This window comes from Glandiceps talaboti, chromosome 8 (genome assembly GCF_964340395.1).
Source record: "Glandiceps talaboti chromosome 8, keGlaTala1.1, whole genome shotgun sequence".
Taxonomy (NCBI): Eukaryota; Metazoa; Hemichordata; class Enteropneusta; family Spengelidae; genus Glandiceps; species Glandiceps talaboti.
Genome location: NC_135556.1, coordinates 22,567,997 through 22,585,698, shown reverse-complemented (window position 1 = coordinate 22,585,698; position 17,702 = coordinate 22,567,997). Strand labels below are relative to the sequence as shown.

The 17,702-nt window shown below is 35.7% G+C and overlaps 1 protein-coding gene across 4 annotated transcripts in view; it reads right to left on the bottom strand.

Moving 5' to 3' along the window:
- Positions 1-17,702, bottom strand: part of LOC144438492 (uncharacterized) — an 88,488-nt gene that overhangs the window by 34,267 nt on the left and 36,519 nt on the right. For all 4 annotated transcript variants that reach the window (XM_078127530.1, XM_078127532.1, XM_078127531.1 and 1 more), the window contains exon 2: positions 897-4,257. In XM_078127530.1, coding sequence (XP_077983656.1) covers positions 897-4,257 — 3,361 coding nt within the window. The remainder of the gene's footprint in view (positions 1-896; positions 4,258-17,702) is intronic.

Sequence of the window (17,702 nt, the reverse complement as noted above, 5' to 3'; positions counted from 1 at the left end):
CATTTACAACATACATTACAGTGGAATCCTTAGGGCAGTCTTCAATCTCTGACAATTCAATACATTAGAACAATCAAGCCAGCTATAAAATGTCACAAGTGTACGGCTGTGCTGGTGTAAAAAAGCATGGAATTCAGTTTCTGTACATTACATCTTATAAGTTATATTTTTTTTAAAAATGTTGCTAAATGCAGCTCTTTAGTTCAACAATTCTACATGTAATTGGCACGTGTTACTGTCTCATCTTAATGGTTTAGAAATGGGATCCATTTATCACATTTCATACTGTGCTTTAAGGTGATCCAGAACACATCTAAATAAGTCATATACCCATACTTCAAGGGGCACACCAATTTAATGATTTTACAGCGACTCTTAGACTGTATCAACAGTTGCTTTAGAGTTTGTCATTTTGTGATCTTTTCTCAGCATCTGCTATTACAGTCTAAACTAAGCTTGCAAATATCTAGCTCTTGGCAATCATGTTTCAACTTACTAAATTGTAGCTGAGCTGAAAAGTCTACAAATACAAATTATTCAACATGATTAATCAGAGACATTTACAAGCCCTTTTTATCCAATAACTAGTCTCTACACTTGTGATTCTACAAGTTTAGTCTTTCCAATAAACAGCGTGGAGAGAGTTACTGCATCACAGCGAAAGATGAAAGGCATCTTTACAGTGAACATGTCTACGTGTCATCAAGCTCTATCACTACCATCACAAGAGGGCGCTGTTTCAATATAACAGTAATACTCTCACCTAGAACATTGTATGCAGACTGTTGTTCTTTGGAGGACTTCTGATATGGAGTTCTGATTGTCAACAAATCATAAAATGAAGAAAAAGGATAGAACGTTGATTCTGAATTGATGCTTTTAAAATACATTCTTACCTTTAGATGCAGACTGTTCAGTTTTGGAGCCTTTACTGGTAGATAAACTAGATCTCTTTACATCTTCTGTTGTCTTTGTTTGTCTACTGCTACTATCTGACTTCACTAAACTATCACCACCCTCTTTCTCCTCCTTTTTGAGACTTGGTCTTCTTCCAGTATCTATTCTGCTTCTTACAGTTGCAAAATTCAATTTAGGGGGCAAGATTGGTAGATCCACTCTCCTGCGTGGTGATATTACACCTTTATCTTTGGACTCTGGAGGTGATGAAGGCTTTTCTGTCCTCCAGCTGGATGGCGTATATGTCTTCTTAGGTAGAGTTTCAGTACTACTTCTGGCAGGAGAGGTGCCACGACTGGAATCAAATGAACCCCTTCTTCCAGTGGGAGAGTTTAATCTGCTGCTTCTTGATGATGTACTTGATACACTTCTGTGGGGTGATGTTACATTTCTGTCAGTGCCATTCATACTTATTTCAGCAGTAGGTGATTTGGAAGCGGCTTGTTTTTTAGACTTTGATTTTGTGGAGACGGCATCATCTGTTTTCACTTCAGATTCATCCAACTTCATGCCTTTATTTTCTCCATCTTTTGATTCTTCTCGTACTTTTTTAATTTCTTCATCCATTGCTTCTGTAATCTTCTCTACTCCATCCTTGTCTTTTGATTGTGTATCATGTTCTGTTGATTTCATCTCCATAGCAACAATAGCACCCTGAGGTCTCTGTTCATCTTCTCCAACTTCTCCTTGAGGTGATATGTCGTTATCTAATTTTGACTGAGCTGTAGATTCAGTATCTAAAAGATTCTGCAGTTCTGGTGGTGGATCGCTGTCTAGCCTAGAAGCACTGGAATCACCTTTGGATTCAGGAATCAATTCCGTCAATGTGTTGTCATGGTTTTCAATATTACCATTCAATTCAAAAGATTCTGACAGAGTAACTTCAAGACTATCGGTATGCTGTAGTGACTGTTCACTAGTTGATATGGTGTCTGTTTCTGTTATTGATACTTCTATACTTTCACTATTCTCTGAGTTTACTTTATCAGCTTCTCTACTATGTCCAAAATCTGTAGAGGAAGTGTGTTCTCCTTCTGCAGCCCAATCACTATCAGGAACAGACTGCTCCAAATCCTCTCCATCATCAAGAAGATCACCTAGTGCAAGTTTCAATTCATCTTTGGCTATTTTCTTCCCATGGCTTTCAATTTGACCATTCTGATCAACACCATTCTCATCTGGTTGCTCAGGTTGAGCAATATGACTTTCAATGATATCAACAGGTAAGGCCATGCTATCTTCAAAAGTCAAGCATATATCGGTAAGTTTTTCAGGTGTGGCAGAAATGTTAGCTTTTCCTGACTTTGTTTTCTCCCTTAGAGACAATTTAGCATCTTCTGACTGAGAGATATTGTTATCTTCTACAATAGGACTGACTGCTGCTGGTTCATCCATCAAACTCTGATGCCGTTGTTTTCCAAATGGAGTTGATGAAGTCACTGTAAAATCCAGGTTACCAAGAACACTGGACGTTTTTTGTAGCGGTACTGAGTCTCCCTCTTCCACTTTCTGTCCAGTGTCATGAATCAGGGTTTGTGTATCATTCAGATTCACAAGTTGGCTTTTGGTAGCACTAGCTATCTCTGTAGCAGACTCTTCTTTAGACTGCAACTCCCCTGCTGCAATAGCTTCACTTAAAACTCTCTCCTCAGCAGCCCTCACTTGTTCAAAGACTTCTAGACTCTTTGGTAGGGGAATTTCCTCACTAAAAGTCTCCACTAGCAAGTCTGGGTTTAGTAAGCTATCAGAAGTCAAGTTGTCAAGTACGTTGGATGTTGGACTGTGTACAGATCTCTTTGATATGTCTGTCGTTTCTGAGTTGACTGATATGTCAGGTTTAGAAGGTTCCTGAGAGTGAGAGGAATCTGGTTGATCTGTTATGTCTTCAACTGGGAGCTGATCTGGAGTGCTTTTAGCTAAGGCTTCTTCTGCAAATGACATTAGACTCAAATCTGGAGTCCCTGGTTCTGGTTTTGGAAGCGTCTCAAGATCAAAAGGACCTGAAGCACTGTCTTGGGGAGTTTCTCCTGAGAAGGTGTGGTTTGTTGACTCAACTACACCACTACCAAGATTAAAAGTTGAGTTTTGTTTATCAAATGTCTCATTCAGAGTTATTTGGACTTCCAAACTGTCCACTGTAAAAGTTCCATCAAGATTCTTTACAACTTCATCATCTTGAATAAGATTTGTTTCAACAGGAACTTCAAAAGTTTCATTCAAGCATTCAGCAGCACCATTCAGTATATCTTTTTCAGGAAATGCTTCTGGGTTCTTATTGAATGCAATGTCAATTTGAGTTGTAGACTGTATTTCACTGTCTTCAAGACTGAAAGTGTCAATGCTTCTGGTATCACTTGACTCAGAATCCAAAGAATCAGGTAAAATTAGTTTGATTCCACCGTCTTCCGTAGTAAATGTGGAATCATGACAATAATTCACTCTGGGTAAGAAAGACCTTCTCCCTCGTATTTTGGGTAACCGAGTTGTTGGTTTTGTAACTGTGGCAGTTGAGGTGGGATTGGCATTGGCTCCAGACCAACCTGGTGAAACAGCTTTATTTTGCACAGGACTAACTTTTCGTGATTGGAACAACTTACTGTTGGATTGGTTTTCTCGTTCAGGACTTGAAGTTTTGCGTGGTGAGGTTTGAGATGTCGTCAATGTAAACACTTCAACTTTACGTCCTTCCTTGGTGAAAGTTCCAACTTGTGTTGTTTTCAACGTACTTGCTTTCTTTTTATTCAAAGTAGGTAAAGTTTTGGGTCTGTTGAATTTAGGAAGACTTGTACCAGTTGTTGTGTTTGATACCTTTGGAGAAGGAAGCTTACTTTGGCCTTGAGGCTTTATAACTTTAACTATTTTATGATGTTTTGGTACCACAGGACTTGGAATGCCAGCCGTACTTGTACCACACTCTTCTGGGGCTTTGTTCTCCTTTAATTTCTGAGCAGCACTCAGCAGTTGTATTTTGTGATTTGGTACAAAGATTCCATGTTTGGCGGGACACTGAAAGTACTGAACTCCATCCACAGTACCATTGTGTTTACCAGCTGGTTCATCTAGTTCAACTCCATTCAACTCACCCTTTGCAAATTGTGTTGCTCCTTTGAATTTCAAAGTACCAGTCTTACAACCCGATATACAGACTCTGTCACCAATTTGAAACTGTTCGCATCCCTTGGTGAAATTCAAAGATACTGGTTCCGGAGATTGGGCTTGGTGTTGGATAGTCCTTGGGGTTGGTAATAGAGATCTCCTGGATTTACGTGCAGGAAGACGACCTTCTATCTGAGTTGAAGCCTGTAAGATAATTTGATACAGAATATATCATTAGTTATTTCAAATGAATCATACATTACAATGCACATATTTCATGGTCATTTTGTAACCTTCGTATTTCGATTCAGTGTCTATATTACATGTAGATCCCTGGTAAAAATTAATCAGGAAATTTAGAATAAAAATATCCTGCATTGCTTACACTGTAACCTTAATTTTGGATGGGAACCCATAATAATATATATATAATAATCCTGAGAACTCAATTACCGTTAGATGTTACAGTGACTCTGTAACAACATACACTGACTTCACTTGAGATTCATTATCTCTTAAGCAAAGCTGATTGAAAAAGGAAAAGAAAATATTTTCCACCTTGGAACATTAGAACCCAATGAACTGAATAAACCAATGACATCTGATCATTCCATTGTCGTATTAAAACCACAGCCTCTTTTTATGGCACTGTCCAAGGTTCACTGCTGAGAGTCACAGAAAGAAATAACAGCTCTGGTTTGCGAGATGGATCATTCAGTTTCACTACCATCTAACTAAAGTCCACTCCATCTTTCAGGGTGTGTCTTTGAGTTTTTTCAGTATGCGCGATTCTTAGATCTTTTGATGTGTACTTTACCGTTGATTTGACTGTATATCATTCTACTTTTCAGTACACATTGGGCACATGAATTATCCCTTGCCTTTTGTCAAAGAATTGTTATTTGAAATACTAATTGAAGAGGCAATATGGATGACAAATGGGGTATTTATGTTGGATTTTTAATTCTTAAGACAACTCTACTATGTTTTCCTACTTGAAAAGACAATGAGAAATAGCATATACCAAGTCTGTGTTTGTAACTCAATAAATTACAAAATGCTAAAAAGTGTGTACAAAGTTTGTTATTGTACATACAATAACAAATATATTAAACATTTTTTTAACATTTTGCAATTTTTTGAGTTACAAACAAGGATTCAGTATATGCTGTTTCATATTGTTCTCCAAGTATAAATACATAGTAGTTGTTTTATGAATTAAAAATCCAAAATAATTACCATTTGTCATTCATGTGGCCACTTTGATTAAAGGACTACATTTTGTATATTATTTGTTACTTTTGCACTTCTAAAGCTGATATTAAAGTTAAGTATATACATGAACATATTCACAATTCATATCTATTTCTACTGACATGGTTTATGATCAATGTATTTCTGTTGCATTTCTTAAATGCACATATATCTATAGACTAGTATCAGTATTTCATCTGTTGCTGTATTTTTAAACTGAGTGACAAGACACTTTCCATTAGACACTGATACATTACATATATATGCTCATTGATGTACACAAATATTCATTGCATTATTGTTCAATGGGAGTTTCAATGTTGCAACCTCCAATACCCATCACAAAATTTCTCATTTTCTGCTTTGTAAAGTATATGTACTTGTCAACACCATTGTATATTAAATTTTGGGTTTATAGAGTGGTTTTGGATGTTTTACATCTATGAATGGAAAAGTGTGCTGCTACATATGATGCAATGAAGAGTAGCTAGATGTTTCACTAATTATAGTATACTGTACGGCATAGTCTACATGTAAGTGCTATCTGTCCATCAAATCTCAAGATATTTCTTTGGGTCAGAGATAATTTGAGACTCCATTTATAGCATCTAGACCAATACAGCAAGACTTTCATTTTAAAGGGTTTATTATGCTATATCACACATAATATAAATGTCATGATTTTTTCTTGATATCATTTCCTTGAAATACCAGTGTCTCTATACTATATCATACATTTGTATCCATTTACACAGAGTCAGAGATTTTGCATCGATTTGTAAACCCATCACAGAATAAGGAAATCTAGTTTGATGACCATAACTTCATGAAATAACTAATTTGGCCCTAAATCCTTCATTAAATCATTTCAACTCAGGTAAAATTTATCTATTTAATTCACAAAGTCGATGACTCTACATGTACTGGACATATTTGGGGGCTTTTTATTGCGTATACAAAACAAGAACTGCGATGCTAAGACCATTTTATTTCCATTTTATATGGACCTTTAGGATGCTTAATGTGTGATACAATATGCATATGAACAATAAATGTCATCACACTCGTCATATTTTTTATAGACTGTGGTTCCATGATTCTGTAGCTACAAATGTACACTGGTTTTGATTTCACAATGTTCTAGTCTGTGTTATTTCTTGTGCAGTTTAATTACAAGCTGTGATATGGATATCCAAAGAAGATAAATTAACAGTCCAACTGAGGACAGGATTTTTACTATTTTAACATCTGTTATTGAAACTATATACTTAGTGATAGACATACATTGTCATCAACTTGTCCTGTTCAATACAATCCATAAAATATATACAATGTACACTCATAAAGTGATGGCATGGCAATAGTGTTCTCTGATGTTGAAAGCACACTAAATATTCAGTAGGGTAGTATTTCCTCTGTAAACCAGAATTTTGCTTATAGAATACAAATGTATATCAAGTATTTGTTATACAAATGTATATGTACATTTAGACACGAGACATAAAATCTTAAATATGACATCAACAATGCTAGTTTTACATATAAATGATGAATAAAAACTGTTAAAATCAGCCATTTCATTGTAAAATTTTACATTCAAGTATTTTTGCCGAGGGTTGTATGATGCATGCTGGCTATAAGTAGGTATGACTTACATGTACATGTATTTCCAACCATTTTTTCTTCAAAAAAAAAAAAGTTAAAAAATGATAAAATGTAAAGATAAATTATCAACCACACTTAGTATTTCTACTAACTGGATTCTACAACCTTTACAATATAATATGAAAGAAACATAGACTATCAATATCAGTGCCTGTTCACTGCATACTGAATTTATTTACAGAAATACATGTACATGTTCAAGTTTATTTACAAACGAGTTAAATTTACATTTACCATTTTGAAATATACAGCATCAGATAGAATCCTAATACTGACATCTCCCCTTTAAATTCACATATCAACGTACATGTACTAGTTTGAATGTAGTATTGTGTGTACAACTTGACCTGATACACGTATAGGATGACTAAGCTTCATGTATTACTCATACATACATACATAAAACAGGGAGGAAGGGCTAAGAAAACCTGAAGATGCTCTAAACAGCATCTCCACAACGACAACATAAACAGTTTCAACCAGGCAATGACAACAGATAAAATAACCAATTAATTAATCAATCATATTTCAACTGACCTTGACATTTGTGATGTACTGGAAAGTAATTCACAGGAATAGATTATAGTAGACACACTGGGACTTAATGATGAACAGCATGCATGGGTTACATTATGCAGAAGGTGTGATCATCATGATTTATTTTACCTGGTCAGATGTGTACCCAGAATGCCAACTCAGTTTTACAACCTCAATACTACATCATTTACATACCATATGCCTACTAACTCTATACAGTGAAGACTTTATATTCATGATAATACTCTGCAGCCAGATTTGGTCACACTGTCTATAATATTTATAGTTCTCAATAAGGTGCCTTTCAAACTACATCCCAGAAGGTGTTAGTGCTAAATCCTCTGCCGTAATAATGTGATGTATGTCTTTCAAACTACATCCCCGGAGGTGCTACTAGTACTACTATAAAGTCCTCTGTCATAATAATGCTATGTGATGAAGAGTATACTAGTATATACAATACATCATCATAAAGCATAAGATATTGTGATGGACATTGCCGCATTGCAATCACTCTTTCTCCAAAGAACGCAAAACTTACACAAGCTCACAAGAATTAGTCTGGCCTGATGGACTTTTCAGATGAACAATACCAAGCTAGTATACAAATGGACTACATGTATCTGATGTTGACATAATGATATCTCTAAGGACTCACTTCCAATACACTACTTTTTAATGGCCAAAGAAAATTTTCAAAACGTATTTTAAAATTTTAAAATAACTATGGAAACATCAGAGTTCATTCACTATTCTGAAACCATTTCAATAACTTGTATGACTGTTCTGAAGTTTTGAGACTACCATATATATTCATCACCTGATTTCGACAATGTTAGAAATTATGTATATTTCTTAATTATAGCCGCTTCATTATTACACTTTGTTTACTTAATGATAACAATTTCAAAAGTAGCATTCTCGCAAGCCAGAACTCATATTTCTGCTGACACAACAAAATATAAGCATGTTAATTTGGATGGTGCCAAAAAGCGACCTGTGGTTTACGGCAATGGGGAAGTAGTAGCCAGTCCATTCATGTTGGCTGGCATTTGACACCATGCCAAATTAAGCCAAGGCCAGAGGCTTGTACTAGTTGTAGGATTGTGTATATATATGTAAGTTGTAGGACATAACATGTATGAAGTATATGCTAGTACATGTACATGTAGATCTTTGTAAGTAGACCAGTACATTTCACTTCGTTGACTATTTTTGTCAGTTGCTCAGTTATACTTTTACATTCTATCACAACTTTGCGTGTCAAAATGTACCCTAATCTTGGTGTAGGACTTTGCAACATGTGTAAGTGATTTTCCGAAGTAAAACAGAAAAAAAATTTGGTCAACTCATACATTATATTATTCAATTCAATTGTATACATTACTACTGTCAGATGCTTATTAAAATCCTCTTTCTCCCTAGGGGGGATTTGTTTACAAGTACACAACTAAGTACAAGTTGGGAGAAAGAGGAAAAATACCTACAATATTCTATTTTGCCAAACTACATGTATAACATTAACAAGATATATCTTTAATACATACTAAAATCTTGATATTTACTACTGTCAGCATTCCAGTAGCTCTGTCGATACAAATTAGCCATTAAAAATATAAGATGTAAATGCAGTAAAGTTTATATAGACCATTTACTATTTCATTGACTTGGTCATTACTGTTACTATTAAATGTGTAATGTATAATGCAGTGTTCTGTAAGGACATACCAACCATTCAGCACAGTTAACTGACATCAACCGACAAATTTGACATATGGAGGCATGATAAACTCATTGTTGCAAAACTAAAACTGGTATAAATAAAATCTGCAGTTCTCTGGGAACATCTTGGGAAAAAAAGCATCTCCTTTCAGAAATTCTCTTTGTTTTCAGTACTTCCAGTACTCTTTAGGGTTTTTTAAACATAGATTACTTTTTTTTCAAGAAGGAAGGTTTGTATACACTAACAGTTCCACATACCAGCCACTATCATCAACAACACCAGGTCACAGCATTCACGATTTATAGCTACTGAACAAGAATGCCTCGGGCTGCAACATTAAATTTGAAACTTGAACAACCATATTTTGCCTGAATATGGTATCATTTGGAAGGTCAAGGCTAAGAAGTACCACTGACACTTTTTATTGCATTTTTCATCAGCTCTTTATGAAGTACACAGCCAACCTACTAACATTCCAAAATGTCAAGTCCATCACGCTCATCACTTACAAATACCAGTACCTGTACACAAATATTATTATCTAAATATGGCAGATTTCTAGGCAAAGTACTCTAGATACACATGTAAAACTTGAACATTTAGTAGGTCTATCTATTGAGAAAACAGTAAATAATTTAACCTATCCTATTATAGAAGTTATTGTGCTCATAACAGAGAGAATGTAAACAATTTGATTATGATTGTGTTGATGACAAGGATGGTGATGATGATGATGATGATGATGATGATGATGATGATGATGATGAGGATGATGACGATGATGATGTTGATGATGATGATATGGAAAGCCGGTTGGGACCATCGTCGACAACGCTACATTGCATAGAAAAAGCCTATCAAAGTCGTCGTCGTCATCGGCTGTTGTCGACGATAAAACTAGCTACACACGCCAATGTGGACCTTCATCGTCGTCGTCATCACCATCACCATGCATACAAAAGTTTTCGTCATCGTTGGCCAAGTATGCGACATCATCGTTGATGCCTTGTAACAAGTTCGTCATCGTCGATGGCCTAATATACTATGCGACACCATCGATGTTGAAAAATGCACATGCGCAGAAGATGCCTTTTAAAAAAGTTGTTGTCGTTGGCAACCTTGCAACATGCATCGTCGTTGGCCGAGGGCGACGATGACAACAAGAAGTGCTTGCACCAATGGCACTCGGACAAAACAGCGTCAACAGCTAGCGTTGAGGACGTAAATGCAACACTTTTATCGTGTTTATTTCCGGCTGTTTATACTCATAGCTTGTATTTTCAAAGAATCTGGGTTGTATTCATGACTGACATTTCTAACCCCATGCCTGGAACTCGGCAGTGTTCAGTATTTATCATGTCAAGTTGTCATAGTGTGTAGGGAAATAAATTTAGCATGTCATTTTGAGATGTAGTCATCATAATCATTATGATATTTTGATGATCCCTTGGGTGTAGTTTTGGTTTTCCTACTTGTGTTTCGCTAAAAATATTTTTCTCAAACAGGGCTACAAATAAAATATAATATCAGACACGTAACGTTTTAAGTGTAAATAAACGTGTAGTAAAATAAACGATTTTTTCTTGCTCTCTAATTTCACCCGACAGTTTTAAATGTGGGACTATGACGGTATGTGTGTCTGATATTACATTTTATTTGCAGCCCGTTTGAGAAAAATATTTTTATGCTAAATTTATGTTCCTACACATTATGACAACTTGACATGATAAATACTGAACACTGCCGAGTTCAAGGCATGGGGTTAGAAATGTCAGTCATGAATACAACCCACCCTGTGATTAGATTCTTTGAAAATACAAGCTATGAGTATAAACAGCCGGAAATAAACAAGATAAAAGTGTTGCATTTATGTCCTCAGCGCTAGCTGTTGACGCTGTTTTGTCCGAGTGCCATTGGTGCATGCACTTCTTGTTGTCATCGTCGCCCTCGGCCAACGACGATGCATGTTGCAAAGTTGCAAACGACAACAATATTTTTAAAAGGCACCTTCTACGCATGTGCGTTTTTTCACCATCGATGGTGTCGCATATAGGCTATTTTTAGTATTTTTAGGCCATCGACGATGACGACTTCTTAAAAGGCATCAACGATGATGTCGCATACTTGGCCAACGATGACGAAAACTTTTGCATGCATGGTGATGGTGATGACGACGACGATGAAGGTCCACATTGGCGTGTGTAGCTAGTTTTATCGTCGACAACAGCCGATGACGATGACGACTTTGATAGGCTTTTTCTATGCAATGTAGCGTTGACGACGATGGTCCCAACCGGCTTTCCATATGATGACGATGATGAAGATGATGACGACGATGGTGACGATGGTGATGGTGATGATGATGATGATGATGATGATGATGATGATGATGATGATGATGATGATGATGATGATGATGATGATGATGAAGAGGAGGAGGAGGAGGAGGAGGAGGAGGAGGAGGAGGAGAATGATGAAGATGAGGAGGGGGAGGAGGAAGTGGAGGGGGATAACTATGACAGATATGGTAAGGATGGTAATGATGATGACAAGAGGAATTAGGGGATCTACGTAGAGACTGACAGAGTTGTCAAATAATGTACAGATAAGATATGAAATACATGACGAATGATAACAGCATATGAATGCCTACATTATAGTATACCAAGATGGCACTGACATGGTGTATGTAGCTACACATGTGGTAAGCGGTTGAAGACACTGATGCAACATAACGGTTTTCATAACTTTTTGACACCCACAGCAGATCAGAATTTACAATGTACTTCAATATATATATATATATTTATACATTTATTTTGTCCTTCCACTGTGACATGCACTCTGACATGAAATAGTTGTCATTGATTAACCATCTCAACTGTACATATTTACCTTGACTAACATGACATGTGGGCCATCAGTTTCTCTGATTGCCCAATACTGCAGCACGATATCATTTCTTCCAGTAGCTGTAAATAAACTATTTTTTTGTGTAAACGTTTTTCAACTCATTTGTGTTGTTGTACTTGCTGAAATATGTGATGAGTTGATGCCTAAAAACACTACAACATATAAATAAATAACTTATCTTTTTATGATTATTTACATATGGACATCAAGCCATAGTATTTTTGACGATGCAAGTAAGTAGAGAAGTTAGTCAATTGGGATGGTTGAACCACATCATGTAAACAGTTTGGTGTATTTTGCCAGAAGCAATTATCAACATAAATGACAAAAAATTATAACTACTGTTTTCAGTTCAGGAACAGAGTCTAGAGATATAACTAACAGTGGATGGTGCCAAAAATTAGGAAAACTCAGTTTCATCTGCAAGTAAAATCTGGAATTGTCTGTCATTTTTTTGTAATGAAGAAGCAGCACCATGAATTTCAAGGTGTAATGATGAAGTAACTCCATAGTTAGCCTCCCCCCCCCCCCCCCCAATATAGAAATACAATACATGTACAATACAAATTTACATGTAATGTACAATGAATTCAAAGGTTTTGCTAACACGCACTCAGATTTTAAGATTGTGGGGTGGAGGTGATCGATGCAGATAGAAATGAAAAGTATAAATCGATGCAATAATTGAACAGGCCTTTATCAGTGAAAATTTACACACGCATCTGTATTACAAATTTCTACATGTACATTCTTTTGATTTTTTGAAATGTGGCAAACACATTCATCATTAGTAGGACCCAAATTGAAAACACGAGGACATGTACATGTGTATATAGTCATGATTATCCCACTGAAACTCTGTACATCTGTACATACTGGTATCCATGTGTGATTTACAAGACAAGACACAGTGCTTGTAAATTTATACAACTTGGCATGTATGACACAACTAGACTTTCTCAGCCATTTTGTGATTCCCCAAAATACTTTCACTGATTTCTATAGTAAAATCACAGTTTTTGCATAAGTTAGGGTACCATGGTAACAGAAAGGGGAAAAATAGTAAAAGTAACACAGTTTTCTATTACGATCTACCACAATATTGTTTGGAAACCTCAGTAAAATGACAGCGAAGCTTGCCCAGTAGATTTTACCAGTTCACCATCCTTAGGACCAAAAATACTGATAATACATTATCTCCTGAGACTGGTTATAGAATCAGTCATTCTTTTGTGACCACTAGTCTAGCATATCAACATGATCACATCTTGTTTAATGCCCACATGTTATCAAAGCCATTGACCCTTACATTCCTTTCCAAGTGAGTACTGCTATGCATGACACCAGCAATTCAACATGAAAGTCATCAAGTTTACTTTTCTACTATTTTCACTACATACTGGGAGTAGTTTATTATACATATAGTTTCCGCATACCCTGTACTGAATCTATTCTTCTGGAGAAAACAAAAGAATCTGATTCAAAACCATTTCTTTTGTTCAAATTTACTTCTGTATTCTTTTTAGTATCATTATCTCTTTTTCATTCTTCAGTAGTGAGACAAACTCAACCTTGTATTTCAGGCAAAGTTTCACTTACTCTGACAAAGTTTGGTTAGACTTGAAGACTTACAGTATAACATCCCAGAGGAGGTATTTGAAAGAAGTACAGGTGTAAATTGATTCAATGTATATTTTAAGATGAATGTGGACATCCTAAAAATCATCAGATAATGACTGAGAAGGTACAAAAAAAGTTAACTTCTCGATGAAGTCCTCTTGGGGACTCAACTTCCAAATGAATGCACTGCCAATCAGAAGGCACACATACCATTACTATAATAAATTTGGGTGTCTCCTTGCATCATATATTACTAAGAAAAGTACATATAAATTTATATAGAGAACAAACGAACAAATATTGGCCTCAGACAATTTTCAGATCATGAGAGCACATTGGTATTTTTTGAATAAATGGTTCAAATTCAGAACATAACACAGACTGTACAGAGTTGTATGATATATGACTGCTACCTTTTCATGTGGTCTATGCTGACATGGGTAATTAATGGTGAACAGATACATGTACATGATGGTCATGTTTAGAATAATGAAGATAGTTAGCATTGCTAGGCAAAGGTTGCGAAACGGTCACAAACCAGGGTTCACCATCAAATTGACCAATACCCTACATGTTAACATTGCATACAGTTCAAGTAAATTCACATGGCTAGTTGATCGCATTATTTCACCATACTTGTAAATGTACTATTTACTATATTTAGTCATAGAAAGTAAAAACTTGTTCAATCATAGAAAGTAAAGGCTTTTTCAAGGGTGCAGTTCATCACACAGATACCCTTTGCACATTTCGCTTCATCACGGTCAATAATAAATAAGGAATACAAAGTACACTGTAATAAGGCCATGGGAATAATGTTCATAAAGAATACTCTTGCATTTTTGTGGATCAATATGTCATTATGAATACACTATATGTCAAAGTGTGTTTGAATTAGTAGACAAAATCAAAGAAAACCTTTACACTTTGTCACTATAGTATAGATTTATCTTACCAAGACTATACTTTATAAACTATACTCCTTCACATGGTCAATTCTCAGTACCTGCAATAGTATTTTGCCTCAGTGTTTTTGCTAAGGTTTGGGAACCCCGGTAACAGAAAGGGGGAAAGAGGTAAAACTGGTAGTGCTTCCCATGCAATGTATCATAGTTTATGTGGGGAACCCCGGTAAAATGATGTGGGAACCCCGGTAGATTTTACCTACTTACCGCCCTTAAATAAAACACTGCGCCTCATGCTGGAAGGTCAAAATAGAACAAGAAGGTTGGCTTATTCTCACACGCATCTACAAATGTATAGTATGTGTAGCACATGGAGTAGAAGTTATAATATCAACCAAGAAATCAACTAGTCATTATTTTCATGACAAACATTGGTGGTAGAATTCTTTTGCAGGTACCAAGTAATGAATTCTATATGTGTGCAATTTTTAATCGTAATTTCAATTTTCTATTATTTTATATTTTTCCCCCATTGTCAATAATCAACAGGTTATTACCCAAATTTAGACATGAAATTGCTTTTTGATTATACTCCTTTATGTCAATTATCATTAATTTTAATTTAATTTTCCCCTTTTTAAAAAAACTATTTCAGGTTAGTGATAATCTCACATTTACATACAAAAACTGTCTTGCTCCAATTTTCTAAATACTAATCATGAAATGCTAGTCTACAATGTACATGCCACCAATGGTATTGAATCATCTCATCTCTTTACCACTGTAATAAGAGATCTTGTGATTTGATGCCACAAATAGCATCTAGACTATGAAATGTAGGCAACCAGATACTTTGGTGTCTCTGTTTTACAATGTATTCACAGAAAGACAAATTCCATGAAAAACCATAGTTGTACCAAAAATAGTTTCATTTCCTATATCAATAACAGAATTTATATGAAGCTTCCCTATCAATAACTTGAACACGGAATCATTTCAGATTAACATACATGTACACATCATGAAAACAAAGATCATGCAAGTCTCCACCACAAGTATGCATTAACAAAACCCCATAGCTGTCAAACTTAGCAAGAGGACAAGCACTTAGTACATGTAGCTATTGATGGCAACTGAGTATAGAATGATAGTGATCAAAATTTCTTATTTTGAGCTCACAGCTGTATTACAAGTACAAAATTATACAATACATAAATATTCATTCTTGACATTAACTGGGAATAGTGACAAACAAACCAAATCAATCTGTTTGTCATGTAACTTTTCAGAAACTGACTTCACGATACCAAAGAGTTCTAGAAGATGGACTACGGATATCATGTGAACATCATAACACATTTAGGAGCCATATAGACTTACATGTATTGAAGTAGTTACACTAACACGAATGCAAAATACATACAGGAAGTGAGAACTTGTTGAAAATGTTTATGAAACTTTATCATGTACAAGTAACATGCCGACATCATTGTACACCATGTATAACATATATATAGCAAGTGGTGATGAGTATCATGAGCATCAATTCTTTCATCTTCGTAGAGTTGAAAGACTTGATTGAAAATGTTCCTGGGATTGATATGGAGTCTATCCTAACCTTTTTCACTTGACGTTGTTTCTGCAGGTGGCTGCTTCTCATTTCCCAGTCCATGCTTACACTTACACTGCACATTCTATAACCACTGATGCAATCTTCAAGCCAAACTGTTCCGACAGCTTCAGTATAATGATAGCGTCAACAAGTTTGACAGTGCATCAGTAGAAGGCACGCGTCAGCGACAAACTTTCTTTAAACTCACTCCAACAGTTGCTCAGACAGACAACCGATTTAAACTTGCTACTACCACCAATGAGTGAGTGAGTGAGTGAGAAGATGCGCTAAGACTGCGATAGTGTCCAACACATCAATGTTTATAACCGTTAGGGAGTTTGTAACCTGATAGGCCCATGTAATGACACTGCTAGTGTGACCGCTATGGATAGTTGCCTTGCCCAATGAAACATAGAGGTCCTGGTAGGAATTTACAATGATCAGAAACAACTGGGACAGAGTTCAATCCACATTGCAGCATCAACTTACAAATTATAAACAAACCAATTACACGTATCACAAAAGTATAAACTATGATAGCATCTTTGATGCAAAATTTTTAAATCCAAGTTCTAAATTTGTAAACAATTGAATTCATAAAGCTCAATGTATACAGCTGTGTTATATGTGATTGTGATGGAAGCCACTGTTTTGCAATGAAGCAAGAAGAGTTGAGGTCTACATTCTGTAAAAGTGCAAATAACTTAAACTTGACATTGACAGTAATGGAACGTGTCATATTATTGCTAAATGCTTCAAAATCTGGAAACCATTCAAGCGGCCATTTCTTTTGATTTTCACTCAAAGTGACAGAAACTCAATCATTCGTAAAACTTCACAAATTTGTTGATATACCCTTACACAAAGATTAAGCAAACAATTAACCAACCAGATTCAAAGATGAAAAACTTAGACATCACGTACATCTCCAGGTTTTCATCAATCTCTTGGACAAAACTTCACTGAAAAAAATTCAATGAATACTGTACGATATAATCTGCCATACTGAAAACAATCTGCTTTTGAATTTGCATCATAGTAGTTAATCTCAAACAGATACATGTACAGTATCAGAAATTATGAAATCTTTATCTCAAGTGGTCAGAGGCCTCTGAAGATCATCCTCGTAGATGACAGGCCTCTGACTGTACGGCACCATCTAAAATGTGCTCACTAGAGCATATTCATTATCATATTTTGTTTCATTTTTCATATTTCAATTCATATTTGTTGCACCAACAGAAATATGTGATCTGGCTTGCGAGAATGCAAATGACCAGTGAGTTTGAACTTGTACTGACCACAACAATAAACATTGCCATCTCGTATATGTATCTTTCCGACTCAGTTTCTTTGCCTTCTCCGAGATAAATTCCACACATAACAAGCTAATAAGAACTATTCAACCGTTCATTAGCCA